The sequence below is a fragment of the Opisthocomus hoazin genome, chromosome 16, assembly GCF_030867145.1.
Source record: "Opisthocomus hoazin isolate bOpiHoa1 chromosome 16, bOpiHoa1.hap1, whole genome shotgun sequence".
Lineage (NCBI taxonomy): Eukaryota > Metazoa > Chordata > Aves > Opisthocomiformes > Opisthocomidae > Opisthocomus > Opisthocomus hoazin.
The window spans coordinates 16801157-16821710 of record NC_134429.1 but is presented as its reverse complement, the minus strand read 5'-3'; the positions used below and the strand labels follow the sequence as shown (position 1 = coordinate 16821710).

Genomic DNA, 20554 nt, shown 5'->3' with positions numbered 1-20554 from the left:
ACACAGAAAGAGGGCTGAATCACTGGGCTGGAAGCATGTAATTGCCCCAGCACTGACGATCACAGCCTGTGCCGGCCAAAGGGAGGACAGGACGAACCCGAAACGGCTCTGCACGCTGCTCCAGACGCTTTCATTTCCCAAATCTCAGAAAGTTCACAAGCAGAGTCAACCAGGACACAGGAGCGAAAAGTACAATTCAAAACCAGAGGGGTTTCGGACTAGATTACCTTTCATAGAATCACAGAATGGTTTGGGTTGGAAGGGACCTTAAAGGCCATCTGGTTCCAACCCCCCTGACGTGAGCAGGGACATCTTCCACCAGACCAGGGTGCTCAGAGCTCCATCCAGCCTGGCCTTGAACACTGCCAGGGAGGGGGCAGCCACAGCTTCTCTGGGCAACCTGGCCCAGGGCCTCACCACCCTCATGGCGAAGAATTTCTTCCTAAGATCTCATCTAAATCTGCCCTCTGTTAGTTTAGAACCGTTCCCCCTTGTCCTATCCCTACCCACCCTTGTGAAAAGCCCCTCTCCATCCTTCCTGCAGTCCCCTTCAGGCACTGGCAGCTGCTCTACGGTCACCCCACAGCCTTCTCCTCTCCAGGCTGAACACCCCCAGCTCCCTCAGCCTGTCCTCGGAGGAGAGGTGCTCCAGCCCTGGGATCATCTCCGTGGCCTCCTCTGGCCCCGCTCCAACACCTCCCTGTCCTTCTTGTATTGGGGGCTCCAGAGCTGGACGCAGCATTACCTTTGGAAGTCCCTTCCAACCCAAACCATTCAGTGATTCTGTGACTCAAAGTTTGAACAACTTTATTTTTAAAGGCTACAATTTGACAGTCTAGGAAGACAACAACTTCAACCAAAACCAATCTCAGAGCAACAAAGTGCTTGTGACAACCGCATACACAAAGGCAATGCAGGAGAAACAGAAGGGGAATAAGCAGGCAATCTGTATTTTATTCCGACTGGCACGAAGCAAAGCAAGTTAATAAGAGAAATCCACAGAATGGCATGGCTGAATACTGGAAAAAGTTATGGTTGTGTTGTTCCTTTAAGCGTACAGACAAAATGCTAAGTACAAATGTTAAAATTCATCGAAACGTAGAATAAAGCATTGACAACACCCAGGGACAGAGATGGTGTCACCTATCTTGAAAGAGTGGTCAGGCGTTGGACCAGGCTGCCCAGGGCAGTGGGGGAGTCCCCATCCCTGGAGGGGTTCAAACAATGTGGAGACGTGGCACTTCAGGGCATGGTTTGGGTGGGGTTGGGGTGACGGTTGGACTTGATGATCTTAGAGGTCTTTTCCAACCTTCATGATTCTGTGATTCTGGGCCTTGCTTCACTGCTGCACCGCTTTCCGGGTGATTAATATTTTTTTTTTTGCCCCACATGCAATCAGAGCTTCTCTCGCTGCAGATCTTTTTAGCAGTTTGTGAAGGACGGCCGTGGTCAGCCAGTCTGTGACGTTCTCAGGAATGCAGGATGTTATTTCCCTAGCCCTCAGGAGGACAGGCTGCTTCCACCCGTTAGTACCGCAGGACTCCTTAACTCATACACAACTAACGACCCAGGCACTGTGGCTGTAATTCTCTTAAAACTCACACACGCCGTTTGCAAGCATCTGGCAAGTAACAAAGACTTTGACCACAGCTGGAACGGATGCATCAACACCACCCGGTGACCAAGCAACTCTGCTCGTTTCTACACGGATGACGGCCTTGTGGAGGTGGGAGAAGCCACAGACATCATTTATCTTCATTTCTGGGCTTTTCTGTTATGACACTTTCATAAACAAGCCCAAGGAACCATGGCCACATGAAATTCCTGTACGACACCTCCACAGTAGGTTGAAAAATCAAATTGTGGGAATACCCATTACAATCCAATGGGAAGAAAACCACAAGAAAGCTCCACAGCCTGGTTCCAGTACTGGTCAATGTTTGCATGAAGAACTGGGCAGTGGAGCAAAGCCACGTAGCTCTTCCCAGCACTGCATTTGCAGAGAGCACCCCCTTTGCCAACGGGGAGAGAGACGAGGTCAGAAACACTTGGAAAAGCAGAAGGAGACTTTAAAAAGATCTTTATCACTCGCTACAGCAGCGTGAGGAAAAGGCGGTGCAGATCCATGAGCCCTACCAGCCACGAGGCAGGGGACAGCTCCTGACTGAGAAGTATCAGAGCTCGTAACACTTCAGGGACCGGGATGAGGAGAGGAACAACAAGGAAAATCAAACACATTTCACAGCGACAGACTCAACAGACTTCCAGAATTAGCAAGCAAGAGCCCATGAGGGGACGCCTGGGAGAAGAAGAAAGCTGGGAAGTCCTTGAAGACACTAATGCAGAAGCATCTCAGAGCAGGAGGATCAGTTTAGTAGATGCACTAGGGTTACAACGCGACGAAGCGGCAGGCGTTCAAGGTCTCACTCAGCCTGAAACCACTTCTGGGAAAATAACAAAAACGCTGACGTAATTCAAATCATAAAGAATTAAAGAACAGGAGGATAATGAGCACCAGTCAACGTACTTCTGCAGGAAGCAGGCCTTGTCAAACAAATCTGATTTAATTCTTCACTGAGATTACAAGTCTGATTGGCGAGAGTCACCGCGTGCCAGGCAGGAGGCTTTCTGACTCCCGAAACCAGGGGGCACGACCAGGGGAGCAGAGCCGGCAGTGACGGCCAAGCCGCTGCGCGGGCGTACGGCTCCGTACCGCCGGGCACACGCTCCGCGATGAAGGGCTGATTCGTGAGCAGCTTTCAAGTCATAGTTCCCAGCATCGGACCTCGGTGGGACCTGCAGGAACCAGCTCTGGGTTCTCCTTCCCCTCTGCTCTGCCCTGGTGAGGCCTCATCTCGAGTACTGTGTTCAGTTCTGGGCTCCCCAGTTCAAGAGAGATGAGGAGCTACTGGAGAGAGTCCAGCGCAGGGCTATAAGGATGATGAGGAGGGGACTGGAGCATCTCTCCTGCGAGGAGAGGCTGAGGGAGCTGGGCTTGTTCAGCCTGGAGAAGAGAAGGCTGCAAGGGGACCTAATAAATGCTTATAAATATCTGCAGGGTGGCTGTCAGGAGGATGGGGCCAAGCTCTTTTCAGTGGTGCCCAGCGACAGGACAAGGGGCAATGGGCACAAACTGAAGCAGAGGAAGCTCCAGCTGAACAGGAGGAAGAACTTCTTCCCTCTGAGGGTGCCGGAGCCCTTGCCCAGGCTGCCCAGGGAGGCTGTGGAGTCTCCTTCTCTGGAGATATTCCAGACCCACCTGGACAAGGTCCTGTGCAGCCTGCTCTGGGTGACCCTGCTTCGGCAGGAGGGTTGGACTGGGTGACCCACAGAGGTCCCTTCCAACTCCTACTATCCTGTGATTCTGTGATTCTTGTCTTACAATCTGCACGATGGAGATGGGTGAAGAAAACCTATCTAACGCTCTTCCAGCCTCACAGAGCACCCTCAGGTAAAGGATGTGGCGCGCGCTCACCTCCCTTGGCGTTCGCCATATGAAAAAATAATGCTTCCACTTTAATGCAGCTGTTAATTTTCTACAGATAGGCATGACAGAGAGCAAAGAGCCTCCAAGGACAAGGCCGACGGTCTAAAGCAGCCATCCCAGGCAGGTGGGCTGAACTGCCATCCGCGGGGTGCTGAAGGAGGGGGCCCTGCTACCTGTTCCACCTTAGCAACCCCACTTCTGTGCTGGTGATTGAACTGACCACACCATCCTCAAAGAAAAGCTGGCGGGGGGTGGGAGGTGCACAATCCTTAAAATAATTTAAACTTTGTTGGGAAAAAAAGCACTGGAAAGCCCGGTCTCCTCCAGCAAACGACCCTCGAGCTGGTGTGGCTCAGCAGATGTAAGGGCCAGCCAGGAGAACCCCAGAAGGTCCCAGCGCCACGGCGGCACGGATCGGGGACAGTCCCGCGCCCGCTCCAGCACTGCAGCACAGATGCTGTTCCCAGCCGACAGACGTTCGCTGTGCGTGACACCACGGGACGGCTTCGGTCCCCTTCCGAGCGCGCAGGTGTCACTGACGGGACTGCCGTCACCGGCCGGGACCTCCTTGGGAGCCAGGAGGATCAGGGCTAAGCCTGGATGCTGACTTTGCTCTTCCTTGCCCTCCACTGCTAGCAGAGCAGGAGCATAACACAGTTTTAAGGTTTCCAGGAGAGAGCAGATGACCACCCCGGGTGGGAGCAGCTACGAGGTCCCACAGATGAGCTGTCCCAAGACAGAACCGAGGTGTGCACAGACCTGCCTCAGGGTGCAGCAGCCAGGACAGGGAACATCCTCAGCACCACTGCACCCACCCGCTCCCTGCCCTGCGGCTCCCCGAAGGCGGAACGGCAAAACCCAAAGCGCCCCGAGGAGGTTCCATGGACTGTGTAAAACCGGGGGGCTCTTCCATGGCAGGTGTCACACGTGAAGGTGACGGTGGTGATGAAGGTGATGGTGATGGTGAAGGGGACACTGAAGGTGACGGTGACGGTGAAGGTGATGGTGATGGTGAAGGGGACAGTGAAGGTGACGGTGACGGTGATGGTGAAGGTGATGGTGATGGTGACGGTGAAGGTGGGAGCGCACCCACGCCTAGAAAGAGACCACTCGGAGCCCAGCCTGAGCTTTAGGATTTTCAAGAGCTTTTGGGAACTTGCCCAAGCTGCAGCAGAGACGAGACAGGTCCGAGGTGTGCTGGGAGACGGGAGAGGGAGACTCCCAGGTCCTTGCCCGCCCCAAGGTCAGGGAAAACTCTCCAGCGCCCCGGCAAACGGCGAATCCATACGGAAAAAGCCCTCAGCAATGAGGCGGGAGCAGCTGCCGTTGTCAGTGCCTTCTGGGCTTGTCACGGCTGCCTCTTCCCCCCTGCCTCGAGCCAGATCCTCTGACATCCAACACCGCCTCTGCCAAGCCAGCCCAGTTGGGTTCCCCCACTAATGCAAGCAGAAAAGCCATCCTTCGGGGGCTCCTCTAAAGCAGTGCCCCCCCCCCCCAAAAAAAAGACTTAGTCAAAGCAAATGCCAGACCCATTAAGAGCAAAGGACCTCACAGCAAAGAGAGGAATGCTTGGGCTTGATGGACTGTTTATAGAGTCTTTTATAGGAAGGATGGGTAACCTAATCCCAACTACAACATTTTTTATGCTGCTCTATGAGGGTTCAGCTGTGATTAAACTGTTGGCACGGTCCCATGGCACATAAAACCATGGAGACCAGCAAGTCTCACCCCCGCCAGAGCCCTGCGAATGCGAGCGGCAAAACTATTCCAAGCATTAAAGGCCGGCGAGCCCCGCCGCGGGCCATCCCCGCTCGCACCTCCAACGGGCCTCGCTATCTTAGGAGACCAAAATAAAAGCGACTTGGCAGCCGCTGCGCTGATCTGCACTGAATGGTCACCCCCGCCGCAGTCCAGAACCAGGCACAGAGTAACCACCCCGCCGGGACCGCTTCTCACTCCCAGGAGCTGGGTGCAGGACGTGCAAAGGCGCTGGTGAAAACGTGCTCTCAGCAGCGGGCTTCAACACCCTTCTCTCCTGGAAGCAGTCACAGCATCACAGAATCCCAGCATGGTGGGGGTCGGCAGGGCCCTCTGTGGGTCACCCAGCCCAACCCCCTGCCCAAGCAGGGTCACCCAGACCAGGCTGCACAGCACCGCGGCCAGGCGGGGCTGGAATATCTCCAGAGAAGGAGACTCCACAGCCTCCCTGGGCAGCCTGGGCCAGGGCTCTGTCACCCTCAGAGGGAAGAAGTTCTTCCTCGGGTTCAGCTGGAGCTTCCTCTGCTTCAGTTTGTTCCCGTTGCCCCTTGTCCTGTCGCTGGGCACCACTGAACAGAGTCTGGCCCCATCCTCCTGACCCCCACCCTGCAGATATTTATAAGCATGGGGCTCTCCACCATCCTCCTAAGACACTGGATAAATCCTACAGCAACATTTTCCAAGCGGTTAAAACCCTTGATTTGGAGCCAACCTCACTGACCCGAGAGGATCGGAGCTGTGCGTCCCCACGGTCCCCACCAGCCCCACTCCACGGCTGGAGCACAGACCGTGGGCCCCAGCACCCTCTTCGGAGCCGGCCTGCGGGGAGAGATGTCTGAACCCCTCCGCTTGGCTTGGGCAGACGTCAACCGAGGGGGCCATGCCCACCTGGGACAAACCACCCCAGGGCGCTCTAATTCCACTGTCTGAGAAGGAAATTCGGATTTGGAAGGGGGAGAGATGGGCAGAGTGGGTCCCTCCAAGCCCAGGCGTGGCACAGGGTCACATCAGACCCATGCTGGAGGACAGGCTTGTGCAGCAAGGCAAAGCCCCCCCAGACCCTCAGCGTAGCTGGGAAGGGGAGCAGAGGGAGGGGGGCCGGGGCAGGACCCCCTCTGCCGCAACGCGTCGGCGGGGACTGTACGCGGGACGAGCACCCTCTGGGAGCGGGACCGCTCGAGGGCAGAGCGGCAGGGTCTCCCTCGGCGCGGCTGGTGGGTGGGATTTCTTCAGGCAGTTTGAACACGATGTTTGTCTCGTTTTATTGTTATAGAGCTGGAACAGAACCAAGGCTTTTCTTTTTATTTTTTCGGGGGCTTTGTTGACTCATCCATTAATTTGCCTGGGTGCCATTACGATATTCCCTGGCACGACAGGGCCACCACAGCCCCGCTCCAGGTGGGCTCCCGATGCTCCCGTCAGCCCACGGCCGCGCGAGGTGGCCTCTCAGAGCTGAACCTCTGGAGCACGCCGAGCCCAAGAGGCTACCACCGATTCCAAACCCTTCTCCTCCATCCAACAAAAGACCCCACCACCCCAGCAACCTCGCGTGGAGCATCCTCGGCCGCAGCAGCCAGGAGAGGGACGTGTCCCCCAGGCTCTCCGTGTGGGACGGGACGGGGCCAGCAATTTTATATCAGCTCTGTGCAGCCGTACAGCACGTTCCTGCCCCCGAAGAGGAGACCCCGCCGCGCTTTCGGATGCTGTCACCTGAGCCCGTGCACCCACGGGGTTTCTCCTTCCAGCACGGACCCCAGCGCAGAGCGATGGGCGCCTGGATGGAAGCGCAACGGGGTGGGCACCCCGGCCCCACGAGCTGCCAGCCCCCCCGGTGGACCCACCGCGGGGCCAAGCCCTTCCCCACCCCTCCGGCCACCGAGCAATTCCAGCCTGGTGGACGACACACCCAGGGCTGACCTCAAATCCCAGGGTTTTTCTCCCCCTTTTCCCTCTGTAGCCCACACACCGAGGACCTCCCAGCCGGGCGGTGAAACGCCAGGTCAACTTTTCTGAGGGCTCAGCACCCACAAGCAGGAGCTCAGGTCATATTTAGGCCACCCAAATTACAGGGCAAGGCTTCTCCTTGAGGGTGACCTGCTTCGTCTGCCCCGGCTCGGGGCCGTGTGGGCTCCGACGGTCCCTCCTCTCGGTCCCCAAACCCAACCACAGCCCCTGGCAGCATCCCCTCCACATCCCAAACTCCCAGCTCCCCCCGCGCAGCCCCACCTTCCCCTACGCAGAGACAGAGGGAAACAGGGAGCAGCAAAGCCACGCCACGGGACCCAGCCCGGAGAGGCTGAACCGCACCCCCAGCCCCGCAGATAAGCAAGGGTGGGCTTCTGTGACACGGGGGGACGAAAGCAAACGGTGGGGACGTGCTGGTCTGCTCAGCTTTTGGCCGGCGCCCGCGAGCCGTGTCCCAGCAGGACGGGGACAGCCGCTCGCTCAGCCCCAGCTCTCGGCCCAGAGGGACCAGCCTGGCCGTGCTCCCCGGCAAAGCCTTTCTCGCACCTCCTGCCCCGCGGCTCGGCGTGAACCAGGGGAGCCCAGGAGACCTCCCCGGCCACCGCCCGACCCGGGGAGGAGCACGGGCAACCTCGCCGAGCGGCGCGAGGTTTAGCCAGACCAGGGAAACCCAGACCGGACGACAAACGGGAGCAGCTGCCGGTGAATTCAGCGTAAATTCAGTGTCAAAAGCCGTCACTCTCCAGCCGGCACAGGTGTCAGTCACAGCAAAACCTCCCAGCAGCTATTCACAGAATCACAGAATAGTAGGGGTTGGAAGGGATCTCTGTGGGTCACCCAGCCCAACCCCCTGCCCAAGCAGGGTCACCCAGAGCAGGCTGCACAGCACCACGGCCAGGCGGGGCTGGAATATCTCCAGAGAAGGAGACTCCACAGCCTCCCTGGGCAGCCTGGGCCAGGGCTCCGTCACCCTCAGATGGTAGAAGTTCTTCCTCGGGTTCAGACGGAACTTCCTGTGCCTCAGTTTGTGCCCGTTGCCCCTTGTCCTGTCACTGGGCACCACCGAAAAGAGCTTGGCCCCATCCTCCTGACACCCACCCTTCAGATATTTGTAGGCATTTATAAGGTCCCCTCGCAGCCTTCTCTTCTTCAGGCTGAACAAGCCTAGTTCCCTCAACCTCTCCTCGTAGGGGAGATGCTCCAGTCCCCTCACCATCCTTGTAGCCCTCCGCTGGACTCTCTCCAGTAGCTCTTCATCTTTCTTGAACTGGGGAGACCAGAACTGGACACAGTAATCCAGATGAGGCCTCACCAGGGCAGTGTAGAGGGGAAGGAGAACCTCCCTTGTCCTACTGGTCACACTCTTCTTGATGCACCCCAGGATCCCATTGGCTTTCTTGGCAGCCAGGGCACACTGCTGGCTCATGGTTAACCTGTCGTCCACCAGGACACCCAGGTCCCTCTCTGCAGAGCTGCTCTCCAGCAGGTCCACCCCAAGCCTGTACTGGTGCATGAGGTTGTTCCTCCCCAGGTGCAGGACCCTGCCCTTGCCCTTGTTGAACCTCATCAGGTTCCTCTCTGCCCAGCTCTCCAGCCTATCCAGGTCACGCTGAATGGCAGCACAGCCTGCCGGTGTATCTACCACACCTCCCAGTTTGGTGTCGTCAGCAAACTTGCTGAGGGTACATTCTAACTCTTCATCCAGGTCGTTGATTCAGCCTGGAGGCACCAGAGTTCGACGTCAGACCAAGGGGAAAAAAAAAAAAAAGCATCGTTAGCACCTTCTCTGCTCTCCATCGGGCTTGGAAAAAGCAAAGTGAAGAGCCCGAAGGAGGAGCAAGCCTGGTGCACCAGGCGCTGGCTCTGCCGAGCAGCAGCTCAGCACCCCGCAGCAGCCATCTCCCCATCGCCATCGATGCTCGGAGCAGATCTGACCCCTCTTTGGCAGAGCCACGTCAGCGGCCGTCACCCAGCTGCCACGGCTGGGCCCCAAGCAGCACCCACCGACCCCAGGACGGCTCCATCGCCCACCCGAGCCGGCCTCGTCCCCTCCGCAGACGCACGAGCTGCCGGCTGCCCGCAGACCTACGCCGAGTGCGACCGAGCGGATCCCGCGCTGCGCGCTCATCACCTCCCACCGCCCGGACACCAACCCCTGCCAACGCTGCCAATACCCCAGTTAGCACCCGTCCCATGCCCACCCCGCTCCCGACAGCTCCGCATCCGCCCGAGGGCTCTCTCCGAGGTTCCCCGAAGGCGGAGCAGGCGAGCGGGGACAAGTCCCGGAGGTGCCCGGCTCCCCTTCGCCTCCCTCCCTCCAGCCCTCGCCAGCGCCCGGCTGCTCTGCCCAGCGCCTGCTCTCGGGGGACTCGCACGCGGCATCACGCACGCTTCTGTGGTTCTCCTTGCACAGAGTCCCAGCACGGCAGGGGTTGGCAGGGCCCTCTGTGGGTCACCCAGCCCAACCCCCTGCCCAAGCAGGGTCACCCAGAGCAGGCTGCACAGCACCGCGGCCAGGCGGGGCTGGAATATCTCCAGAGAAGGAGACTCCACAGCCCCTCTGGGCAGCCTGGGCCAGGGCTCCGTCACCCTCAGAGGGAAGAAGTTCTTCCTCGGGTTCAGCTGGAGCTTCCTCTGCTTCAGTTTGTGCCCGTTGCCCCTTGTCCTGTCGCTGGGCACCACTGGAAAGAGTCTGGCCCCGTCCTCCTGACCCCCACCCTGCAGATATTTATTGGCATTTCTAAGGTCCCCTCGCAGCCTTCTCTTCTCCAGGCTCCAACGCTGGCCGTACACAAAGCCCAGCCTGCCAGAAAGCGACACATCTCACCAGAGAAAGGCTTCCAGCCCAGATCCCGGAGGCAGCACCGTGTCCGTACCCAGGGAGACCGAGCGGCAGAGCCACGGCAGGCGGCGGCAGGGAGCGATGCTGTCAGGTCCCTCCAGGAGCACCCGCCACGGCCACCGGCCCGTGCCTGGAGGGAGCGGAGGACAGTGGATGCGGGAAGATACGGGTCGTGGTAGGACACGCACAGCAGGCTCTCGGGTGCCGGCAGTGACACACTTGGAGGCATCTGAGCAGCCTGTTCCTGCCCAGTGTGTGCTCAGGCACACCATGCCCAAGCCGCTGTCTCAGCGAGCAAGCCAAGCCACAGCCTTTGGGTTCAGCGGCCACCCCGCATGAACGAGCGGCCTCCTGGGAGGCTCAGAAACGCAGCATCTCCTCCGAAGACCAAAGAGCATCCAAGGACTCCCTGATACTCCAAGACAGAGTGCTCCAACTGGTCCTCCCTTGCCCCGAGAGACTCCGGGGTAGCAAGTCCCTGCACTGTCCCACCACGGTGCACGTGATGCTTCTCACCCACAACCTCCCACAACCACCACGCACCAGCACGGCCAAGGATGGAGATGGCTTCTCTCTCCTGCAACCTTCTGCTGAAGTTGTCCAGGCTCACAGAGGGTCTGCACCAGGGGGCTGGAGGGTCCAGCCGCTGTCTGACCTTCCTCACCATCCCTGGCTCTCCTCCTCCTCTGCCTTGCAGCAGCAGAGCAGCACTGGCACCAGCCCCGGACAAGGGTCCCCACAAGCCATGGCGAGGGCCTGCAACCAGACCTCAGCAGGCTCCGGCAGAGCCCCCCGCAACACGGGGACACGTTTTGGGAGCCGGGGTGACACCTCCCACGGAGCGGGGCTCACCGCAGCCCACTGCCAGGCGGACGGACCCCAGACCAGCCCAGCTCAGCTGGGCGCAGGCAGCGAGATGCTCGGCGTGCGATAACCATGCCCGGGGACGCGGCTGGTCCTTCAGCCCACCGCGGACCGGGTGTCCTCGTGGGCCCCACAGCCTGGGTGGGAGGAGAAGGGAAGCGGGCCCTTTGCAGCCAGCCTGACCATCAGCCAGCAGCGTGCCCTGGCTGCCAAGAAAGTTAATGGGATCCTGGGATGCATTAGGAGGAGTGTGGCCAGAAGGTCGAGGGAGGTTCTCCTCCCCCTCTATACTGTCCTAGTGAGGCCCCATCTCGAGTACTGTGTTCAGTTCAGGGCTCCCCAGTTCAAGAGAGATGAGGAGCTACTGGAGAGAGTCCAGTGGAGGGCTACAAGGATGAGGAGGGGACTGGAGCATCTCTCCTGCGAGGAGAGGCTGAGGGAGCTGGGCTTGTTCAGCCTGGAGAAGAGAAGGCTGAGAGGGGACCTTAGAAATGCCTACAAATATCTGCAGGGTGGGGGTCAGGAGGATGGGGCCAGACTCTTTCCAGTGGTGCCCAGCGACAGGACAAGGGGCAACGGGCACAAACTGAAGCTGAGGAAGCTCCAGCTGAACCCGAGGAAGAACTTCTTCCCTCTGAGGGTGACAGAGCCCTGGCCCAGGCTGCCCAGGGAGGCTGTGGAGTCTCCTTCTCTGGAGATATTCCAGCCCCGCCTGGCCGCGGTGCTGTGCAGCCTGCTCTGGGTGACCCTGCTTGGGCAGGGGGTTGGGCTGGGTGACCCATGGAGGTCCCTGCCAACCCCTCCACGCTGGGATCCTGTGATGCTGTGACCGCCTTCCCCTGCTCCCCGGGCCGGGGGCTCGCAGCCCGCCGCAGGCTGCCCCGGAGCCCATTGTCCCCTTTGTGTGGCCGCCGGAGCACGAGCCCGCGCGGCTCAAGGCGTCCCCTCCGCCGCGGGGACGTTCACGTGCTCGGCCGCCCTCGCCGCCCCCCGACCCGCATCCCCCCTGCACCCCGCCTTCACCCTCCCTCCCCAGGACGAACCCAGGGCTGAGCTCCTGTCCCCCCCCGGCTCCAACCAGACGCTCTCGCCCTCCGAAGAGCCGAGGAGGGCAAAGGCGAGCGCCCACGGGCGCTTTCCAGGGGTCCAGACCCCCGCCCGGCCACCCTGCCGAAGCGCAGAGCCTGCGTGGGGCTGGAAGGCGTTCTCCACCCCGAGGGTCCCCCACCACGAGCGCCCGGCGCGATGCGGACCCCCCCCAAGGCGCTCTGCCTCGGAAGCCACAGATGGTTTCCAAAGCCAAGCTGGGGGCAGCGGGGTCCCCACCCAGCACGGGCACCCAGCACCTGCAGAAGACGCCTTTCCCCTCGGGACAGACCCCAAATCACCGCGTCCACTGCAGAAGGCCGAGCCAGAGGGGTCCCTGGTTGCCCCCCCAGCTCCAGCAGCGCAGCGGGGGGGTGCTGAGGGAGGAGGTGCAGAAAGCCCCCCGCTTTCTGAGCCCAGCATCGAGGGCTTCCTGCTGCCCCCCGGTACCCGGGACGGGCAGAGGGGGCTTCACCCTGCCCAAGGCACTCCTGCCTCCATCGCTCCCGGTTTCAAACCTGCTGCTTCAGAGCTCACGAGTGAGTGAAAAAATATAAAATAACGACACGTTACCCCTTCATCACCCTCTTCTTCACACCTCTGTGCCCCCCACGGCTGCGTCTCCCCCGAAGCCCCCCCCCCACCCCGGTACCTCTCCTGCACCAGCATCCTCGCCCGCCTTTCCCAGCCTTTCCCAGTTCTGAGCTGGTGCTTTCAAAGAGCCATCCACAATGACTTTAAGATCTCTTTCTTAAAATGCTAATAAGTAATTTAAAGACCGCCACTGTGCATGCATGGGTTTAGGGTAATTTTTTCCATTTGAATCCCTTTTCATTCATCACTGACTACATTTTATCTGCCACTTTATAGCCCGGTTATCCAGTGTCATGAGATCCTTTTACAATATTTTAAAGACAACTGTTGTTTTTATCGCCCTGCAGAATTTTTGTATAATCTGCAAACTTTCTCGCCCGCGAGTTCCCACCCCCTTCCAGCGCGTTTATAAATACGTCGCGCGGCGCAAGCCTCACGCCGACCCCCGGCCAGTGGGAAAACTGACTCTTTGTTTCCCCCTCTTTAAGCAGATTTTAATCCATAAGAGAGCCCTTCCTCTAAAATTACTGGTCTGCAGTCTCCTGGATCACCCAGGGAGCTTTTCTCAAAGGATGCTCGTCCCGTTTGCTCTGGCCCCAACACTCGTTTCACCGATTTATTCTCAAATATAAGCTCTGCTGCCGTCCCTTCAGGGCCGTCTCTCGGCCCTGCCCTGCGAAGCAAAGCTCCTCGGCAGGCGGCCCCTTGGCCACGGCCCTTTGGGGGGACACCGCAGTCGCTCCTCGTCTCCCCGGATGCTCCCGGTCGGGTTTAACCTCCCAGTCCTCGTTTGGGGGGATGGGGAGGTAATTCATGTCTTCTCATAGGTTGTTCTCCAAACTCCTCTCCAGCTGCCATATATGGTTTTGCGTTCAACACGCCACCGTTTCTGATTTTTTTACTATTTTCCCACTTTCAGACACCGTTGCCACTTTCTGAAGAACATCCTTTGACCTCCGGTGACCTCCCGCAATTCGCCGTCTCATCGAGATTTGTTTTCTGTTTTAGAACTCACACGTTAAACAGCCGCACGCGTTTCTCCTGGGCTTTAACACCATTTCCCACATCACGTGCGAGGAGTTTGCTGTTCGAGCTGCTCCCCTCAGCTCCTTCATTTCGCCTCACTCACTAAACGTTACCGCGCTGCATTTTTCAGCGCTGGCCATTTCACGGATGCGACCGTCCGCCTCTAAGAGAGCTAAGGTGGAAAGAGCCTCACTTATCAGACCGACTGATGAAGTTCCACCAACTTCTGGAGCTCACCAGCCCTCCTCGTGCCCGCCAGCAGACTGAACCTCGCACCGCACCGCGCGTGATGCTGGGGTCTGAAGCAGATCCTCCTCTCGTGGGCTCTCCAGCTATTCGCAGTCACCAGCGCTGTGATTTCTGATCAACGCCCCTCGGTGACACGCACGGAGCCACGGACTGTCCACCACTGCAGCTGCGTTTTCTGCCCTCGGGGCCCGTTTCGCCTCCCTCCGCTTCCGGCAATCGGTGCCGCGGTCGGGTCAGAGGCGCAGAGGAGACCCAGCACTGCTGCCTTCATCCCCGAGCGTGGACACGCAGCGAGGGCCGGACACCACGCCGTGACCCTCACCGCCTCCTGCGTCTCCATCCTTTGCGTGGTGGGGGGGGGTCCATCCTGCCCCACGCCCCTGTGCCTGCACCCCGGCACAAACCGCCACCCGCCCAGCACGTCCCCCAGCACCCGGGATCGGTATGATACCGGTATCGATACCTCCCTGCGCACCCCCCGGGGCACCCCTCCGTCCTCGCACCCTCCAGCTCCCCCGAGGGGTCCGTCCCCAGCGACCCCCCCCCCATGCTCGCTGCGTCCCTGGGTACCAGCCAGGGCTGAGCGCCCACCACCGCCTCTCCCCCCGCCCGCGCCGCGCGTCAGTGCCTTATCGCCGGGGGCCCCTCGGTACCCCCTTATCTCGCAGCTGAACTTTTGCCTCCGAGGATCTCCCCGCTACCCCCATCCTGACGCGGTCCGACGGGCAGCCACGCTGCGCGCCGGCGTCTCTGCAGACCAGAAACCCGAGGAAGAACTTCTTCCCTCTGAGGGTGACGGAGCCCTGGCCCAGGCTGCCCAGGGAGGCTGTGGAGTCTCCTTCTCTGGAGATATTCCAGCCCTGCCTGGACGTGGTGCTGTGCAGCCTGCTCTGGGTGACCCTGCTTGGGCAGGGGGTTGGGCTGGGTGACCCACAGAGGGCCCTGCCAACCCCCGCCATGCTGGGATTCTGTGAAACCAGGTTTGGGAGGGATTGCAAATGAGGCTGCGGGGTCTTTCTCGGTGAAATAGGACTTTTCTGTGGGATGGGAACCCCGCTCCCAGACAGACCCACGCACAAGCACCCATCTCAGCAGGGTCGGTCTCCCAGGAGCGGGTGCATGGTGGGTTCGCCCTCCGGTTATCACGGCTCCAGCTCCACTCACACCAAAGCCCTCCGGCCTCGGGAGGCATCTTGGCCACGAGGATGAGGAGGGGACTGGAGCATCTCTCCTGCGAGGAGAGGCTGAGGGAGCTGGGCTTGTTCAGCCTGGAGAAGAGAAGGCTGAGAGGGGACCTTAGAAATGCCAATAAATATCTGCAGGGTGGGGGTCAGGAGGACGGGGCCAGACTCTGTTCAGTGGTGCCCAGCGACAGGACAAGGGGCAACGGGCACAAACTGAAGCAGAGGAAGCTCCAGCTGAACATGAGGAAGAACTTCTTCCCTCTGAGGGTGACGGAGCCCTGGCCCAGGCTGCCCAGGGAGGCTGTGGAGTCTCCTTCTCTGGAGATATTCCAGCCCCGCCTGGACAAGGTCCTGTGCAGCCTGCTCTGGGTGACCCTGCTTGGGCAGGGGGCTGGGCTGGGTGACCCACAGAGGTCCCTGCTGACCCCCACCATGCTGGGACTCTGTGACTGTGATCCAGTATTTGTGCAGCCCCTCCGCAGGTTCTGCGGCCCCGCCGGTGCCCACCCCCCTGCACAGCCGGCTCAGGTATGCGTACACAAACCCGACGAGCGCGGGCAGGTCCTCAGCCCGCCCGCGAGGGCGACCGCTGCTCCCATCCCCAGCTACGGCCCCAAACCCCCCCGGCAGCACCCCCACGGCACAGCCACGTGCCCTTTGCACCCCCAGACCCCCTGTAGGGTGTCCCCAGGAGCTGGGGGACATCGGTGGCCACGCCGGCCCCAAGTCCTCGTCCCCCTGTTGCCTTGGCATCTCCCTCCAGCATCTGCTCCCTCTGCTCTGGCCACCCAGAGGGGCTGGAAACGCGGCAGGGACTGGGCGCAAGCGCTGCTCCCGCCCGGGCAGAGCGGAGGAACAGAGCTCAACGGCAGCCACGCCGGCGTTCAGACCCGGGACCCATTTCTTTGGTCTCTAAAACGAGTTTTCCCGGCGGCTGCCTCGGCGACACAAAGGGCAGGCGGGTGCAGGGCATGAACCTCGTCAAAAATTAACCCGGGAAAGGGGGCCGGGGAGGGGAGGCAGCGGCAGGGACACGGGCAGGCAGGGCTGGCCCAAAACCACGGTCTCCGCTCCGCACCTCAGCCCCGATTCTCCAAAACCCGCTTCCAGCCTGGACTCCGAGCCACGTTTGCAGATCGGGAGCGCAGACGCACGGGGCGGAGGGGTTCTTCCCCTGGACCCACCACTCCACCGCATCCCCGCGGCCCCGAGGTCAGAGCAACCGCCCCGGCGCGCCCCGTCACCTCAGCGAGACGGCGCAGGTCGTGCCCCAGCGAGGCCACGGGGCCGGGCACGACGAGGCACGGGCCAAGCCCTGCGCTCGCCGGCATCCCCCGGCACCACGCCGCGACGGAGGAGGCTGCCGAGGCGCTCAGCAGCGTCACGCAAAGAGAGGTGACCATATCTTCACGATGAAACGCGTTATAGCATACATAAAATACAATATTCTGTATATTAGGTACGCATATGCAACATAATAAATGCATAATGTATATGTGCACGTTCTAACACCACGTAGGACCACAAAGGTCCTGCCTCCAGCTAGCTCGGAGGACAGCACGGGTGTTCGCGTGCCCCGCCACGGCGTGCCGCGGGGACGCCCACCCGGGCAGGGGACACGGCCCTCCCGCCCCAGCACCCCCCTCCAAACCCCGCGCCGGGCTCAGCACCGCGACCTGAAGGACGCTCAGCGCCAAGCCCCAGCAAAGCTCGCGCCGGGCGATGCTCCCTCGCCCGCCAGCGCCCGCGGCCGGCCCCGGGCTGCCCGCGCCGGGACTCGGGGCCACCTCGTTCCTCCTCTCGCATTTTTTTGGCACGCGGCTGGCTTCCCTCCAGCCCTCGGGAAACTCGCCAGCGCCGCGAGGTTTAGGAAAAGTTAACTCCGGCGGGGTGCAGAGCCTCGTTGGGTTTTTTCCCCGCTCCTCGCACACGAGTTAGCCAGGCTGATGGTTTTAAAACACCTTGCAGTGCCCTTCCCAGCTGCCCCCAGAGCCGCCTCGGAGGGACCGGCGCTGCCGACGGGCGCGCAGCACGCGCCAGTGGGAACGGCGCGTGGAGCCGCCAGGGACGGCGCGGGACCCAGACCCTGCCCGGACTCCTTTGTTCTTCACTTTCTGGTTTTGTTTTTTTTCTTTTAAAAAAAAAAAACACATTAAAAAAAAACTTCCCTTCCACAAGCCCGAACTTTCTCAGCTGCAGACGCGTTACCTTGCAGCCACCCTAGTGACCGTACGCAGTGCGTAACCTCTGCGTTCCGTACGTTGTCATCCACCTCCCTCTCCTCCACACCGATTCACGTTCTACGTTCTTTTCACATTTCCTTTTCGCGGAGCCCGTTTTACCCAAACAGCCTCTCCCCCCCAGCCCCAGCCACGCATTCTGCCGCCCAGCCAGTAATCAACTTCCAATTTTCCTGCGCACTCCTGTTTATATTCCCTTCCCTATCGGCTTTGTTTCTAATTAAGGTTTGTTAAACGCGAGTGGACACACCGCGCGCAGAGGAATGGAAAGCGTGTAGATAAATAAACACCCCGCACACAGGCGCACGGACCCAGGCTGCGCTTTCAGCCACGGATCCCAAAGCACTTTGTCATGTTCATTAACAAAACCTCGCGGCTCCCCTGGGAAAGACGCTTTGTATTATTTTACGCCTTGTAATTAGGAAAACTGAGGCACGGAGGAGACAAGTGAAACTACCAGCGTTACAGCACGGCTCTGTAGCAGAGCTGAAAACAGGACTCGAGAGGCAGGGTCCCCGGGCAGATCACCAGAACGTGGTTTTCCCCCCCAAAACGAGCATTTTTCGCCCGCGTCTCGGCCCTGGGAATTCGCTGGAGCCGGTGATGGCGGCACGGACGGCATCGCCACCGCGGAGGTGCCCCGTGGCCGGGGGGATGTGGCAGGGCCCGGCCACCGAACCCTCGGCCGGCGGCCGCTGTCGGGTCGCTCTGCCCGCACCGACGGGGCCCAGCGCACCCGGACGCCGCGGCCGAGCATCGCGGGGAGCCCCGCCAAGAGGCAGCTCCCGAGGAGGAGGAAGGAGCGCGCGTCCGCCCCGCCAGCTCTCCAGAAGCCTCTGCGAGGAGGGACAGGCTGGGACACGGTGCCCAGCGGCCGCTCGCTCAAGCTGCCGTCGCACCCCACGACACAGGCAGGGCAGGAGGAGCAGCAGGGGTGCCGGGGGTCCCCGCCAAGCCCAGCTCCGCGCCTTCAGCCCCAGACGGGGACGGTGGCTGGGAGCACGGCGCGGGGCCTGTGTCGACCCGCGTCGCCCACCTCCCGGCGAGCATCCCCACCCACGGAGGAGCACACCTTACGGGCGATCATCTCGGGTGGGTGAAACCCCCCAACCCCCGTCCCCAGGCGCAGAACCCCCACCCCTCGGGACGAGCCCACGCAGCCGGTCCCCGCTGCTCCCGCCGTGACGGTGGGAAGGTCACCCGTGTCCTCGAGCACGCGCAGGAGCCCCGGGACCCCCCGGCACCGCCCAGCAGCCCCTCTCGGCGCGCGGGAAGGGCAGGGTGGGGTGGGGGGGTCCCCTCCGTCCCCGTACGAGGCGCCGGGCCCCCTCCCCTGCCACAGTCAGCAGCGTCCCCCCGGCACGGCCAAGCCCGGTCGGGCCCACCAGCCAAGCACAAACCCCGTCGCGAGCGTCAACGCCGACGGCTGCTCCGGCCGGACGTCCCACGTGGACACGTACGCTCCCACAAACACGCTCGTCACCCCCCCCCCCCTTAATTAAAAACATACCGGGCTCATTTGAATAGCATCGCTGGCTAGCGCTCTCCGCTGCAACGTAAATAGTCCTATTTATGCCAAGCTCCCATATTGTAAATATCACGACGTGGAGCCGGCCAACCCATGAGTCATCTCCCAAAACTCCAACTTAATAAATGGTGCCTCATCCACGCTCCAGACAAACACCGGCCGGCGGCCGGCCCCCCCCGCCCCGCGATGCCGGGGAGCGATGCCGGGGATGCCAGGGAGCGATGCCGGGGAGCGATGCTGGGGATGCCGGGGAGCGATGCCAGGGAGCGATGCCGGGGAGCGATGCCGGGGAGCGATGCCGAAGCCTCCCAGCCCCTCGCCAGCTGGGACACGGCCCTCCCGCGACGGGCAGACCCCCGTGGACCGCGCCGTGCCGGGATGAGCCCGTTCTGGGCTTCACACCTCGCCCTCAGCCCTGCCCGCCCGCCTCGACGGCGCGGCCCCGCTCCTCGCTGCGGGCTGGGGAGCCGGGAGATGGGGGTGTCCCCCTCACCAGGACCCCGCCACCGGCCCCCCCCCCCCCCCGCCCCAGCACCTTCCCCACCTGCCGCCCGCTTTGTCTGAGCAACCGGGGGGGTGGGGGGGGGCTGGGGGGGGCTCGGCTCCTCCCGGGAAAGCCACGCTGCCCGCCCGGGGAGCCGGCCCTGAGCTCCGGGGTGCCTTGGGGTGTCGTGTGTGTGTCCCCCCCCCCCGCCCAGCCCCCGGCAGCGGGAGCCAGGGCACCCCTCGAGGGGGACCCGCCGTCGGGGTACCGGGATGCCGGGGGAGGGATGGCGGAGGGGAGGGGCAGCGCGGCGATGGGGAGGGTCTGCGGGGGGGGGGGGGGGGGGGGTGTACACACACTGTGAGGGGCCCCCAGCCCCGCACCCGCCAGCCCCCTCCAGCACTGCCCCCAAAACTTCGCCTCCCCTCGCAGCGCTGCGGAGTGGGGGGGGGGGGGGGGGGCGGGGAGGGGGTGAGCGGGACGAAGTGCCCCCCCCCCACCCCCCAAAATAAATAGAAGGGGGGGAACCCCGGAATGGAGTTAACACCGGAATGGGGGGGGACCCCGGAATGGGGGGAACACCGGAATGGAGGGGGAACCTGGAATGGGGGGGGAACCTGGAATGGGGGAACACCGGAATGGGAGGGGGAACCTGGAATGGGGGGGGGGACCTGGAATGGAGAGGGGACCCCGGAATGGGGGGGAACCTGGAATGGGGGGGGCAACCCGGAATGGGGGGAACACCGGAATGGGGGGGGGGGGGAACCTGGAATGGAGAAGGGACCCCGGAATGGGGGGGGACCCCGGAATGGGGGATGGGGGGGGAAGCCCTGAAGGGGGTCTCGCCGTGCCCGTGCCCCCCCCCCGGCCCATCCCTCCCTTACCTTCCACGGCGGCCAGCAGCGGCAGGAGGGCGAGGGGCAGGCAGCAGAGCCACAGCGGCCCCATGGTGAGCGCCGGGCCGGGCATCAGAGGCGGCGCGGCCGGCGCTCCATGCGGGCGGCGCGGAGGGGGGGCGGGGGGGGGGGGTGGTCGGCGGGGATGGGGATGGGGAGGGGGGGGGGGAGCGCCGAGCCGAGCCCCCTCGCTGGGGCCGCCGCCGGCGCGGGCACGGCCGCGGGCACGGAGCGCACCGCCGGCCCCCGCCGCCGCGGCCGGGCCGAGCCACCGCCGCCCAGCCGGGGGGGGGGGGGAGCGCCCCGCACCGCCCGCCCCGCACCCCGGTGGGGGGAGCTACTCGCGGGGGG

The 20554-nt window shown here is 62.0% G+C and overlaps 1 protein-coding gene across 2 annotated transcripts in view; it reads right to left on the bottom strand.

Moving 5' to 3' along the window:
- The window catches only part of EPHB2 (EPH receptor B2), a 148734-nt gene extending 128441 nt beyond the window's left edge, over positions 1-20293 (bottom strand). For both annotated transcript variants that reach the window (XM_075437178.1, XM_075437179.1), the window contains exon 1: positions 20192-20293. In XM_075437178.1, the coding sequence (XP_075293293.1) occupies positions 20192-20276 (85 nt within the window). In that variant the 5' untranslated portion in view covers positions 20277-20293. The remainder of the gene's footprint in view (positions 1-20191) is intronic.
- Between the last annotated feature and the right edge of the window lie 261 nt (positions 20294-20554).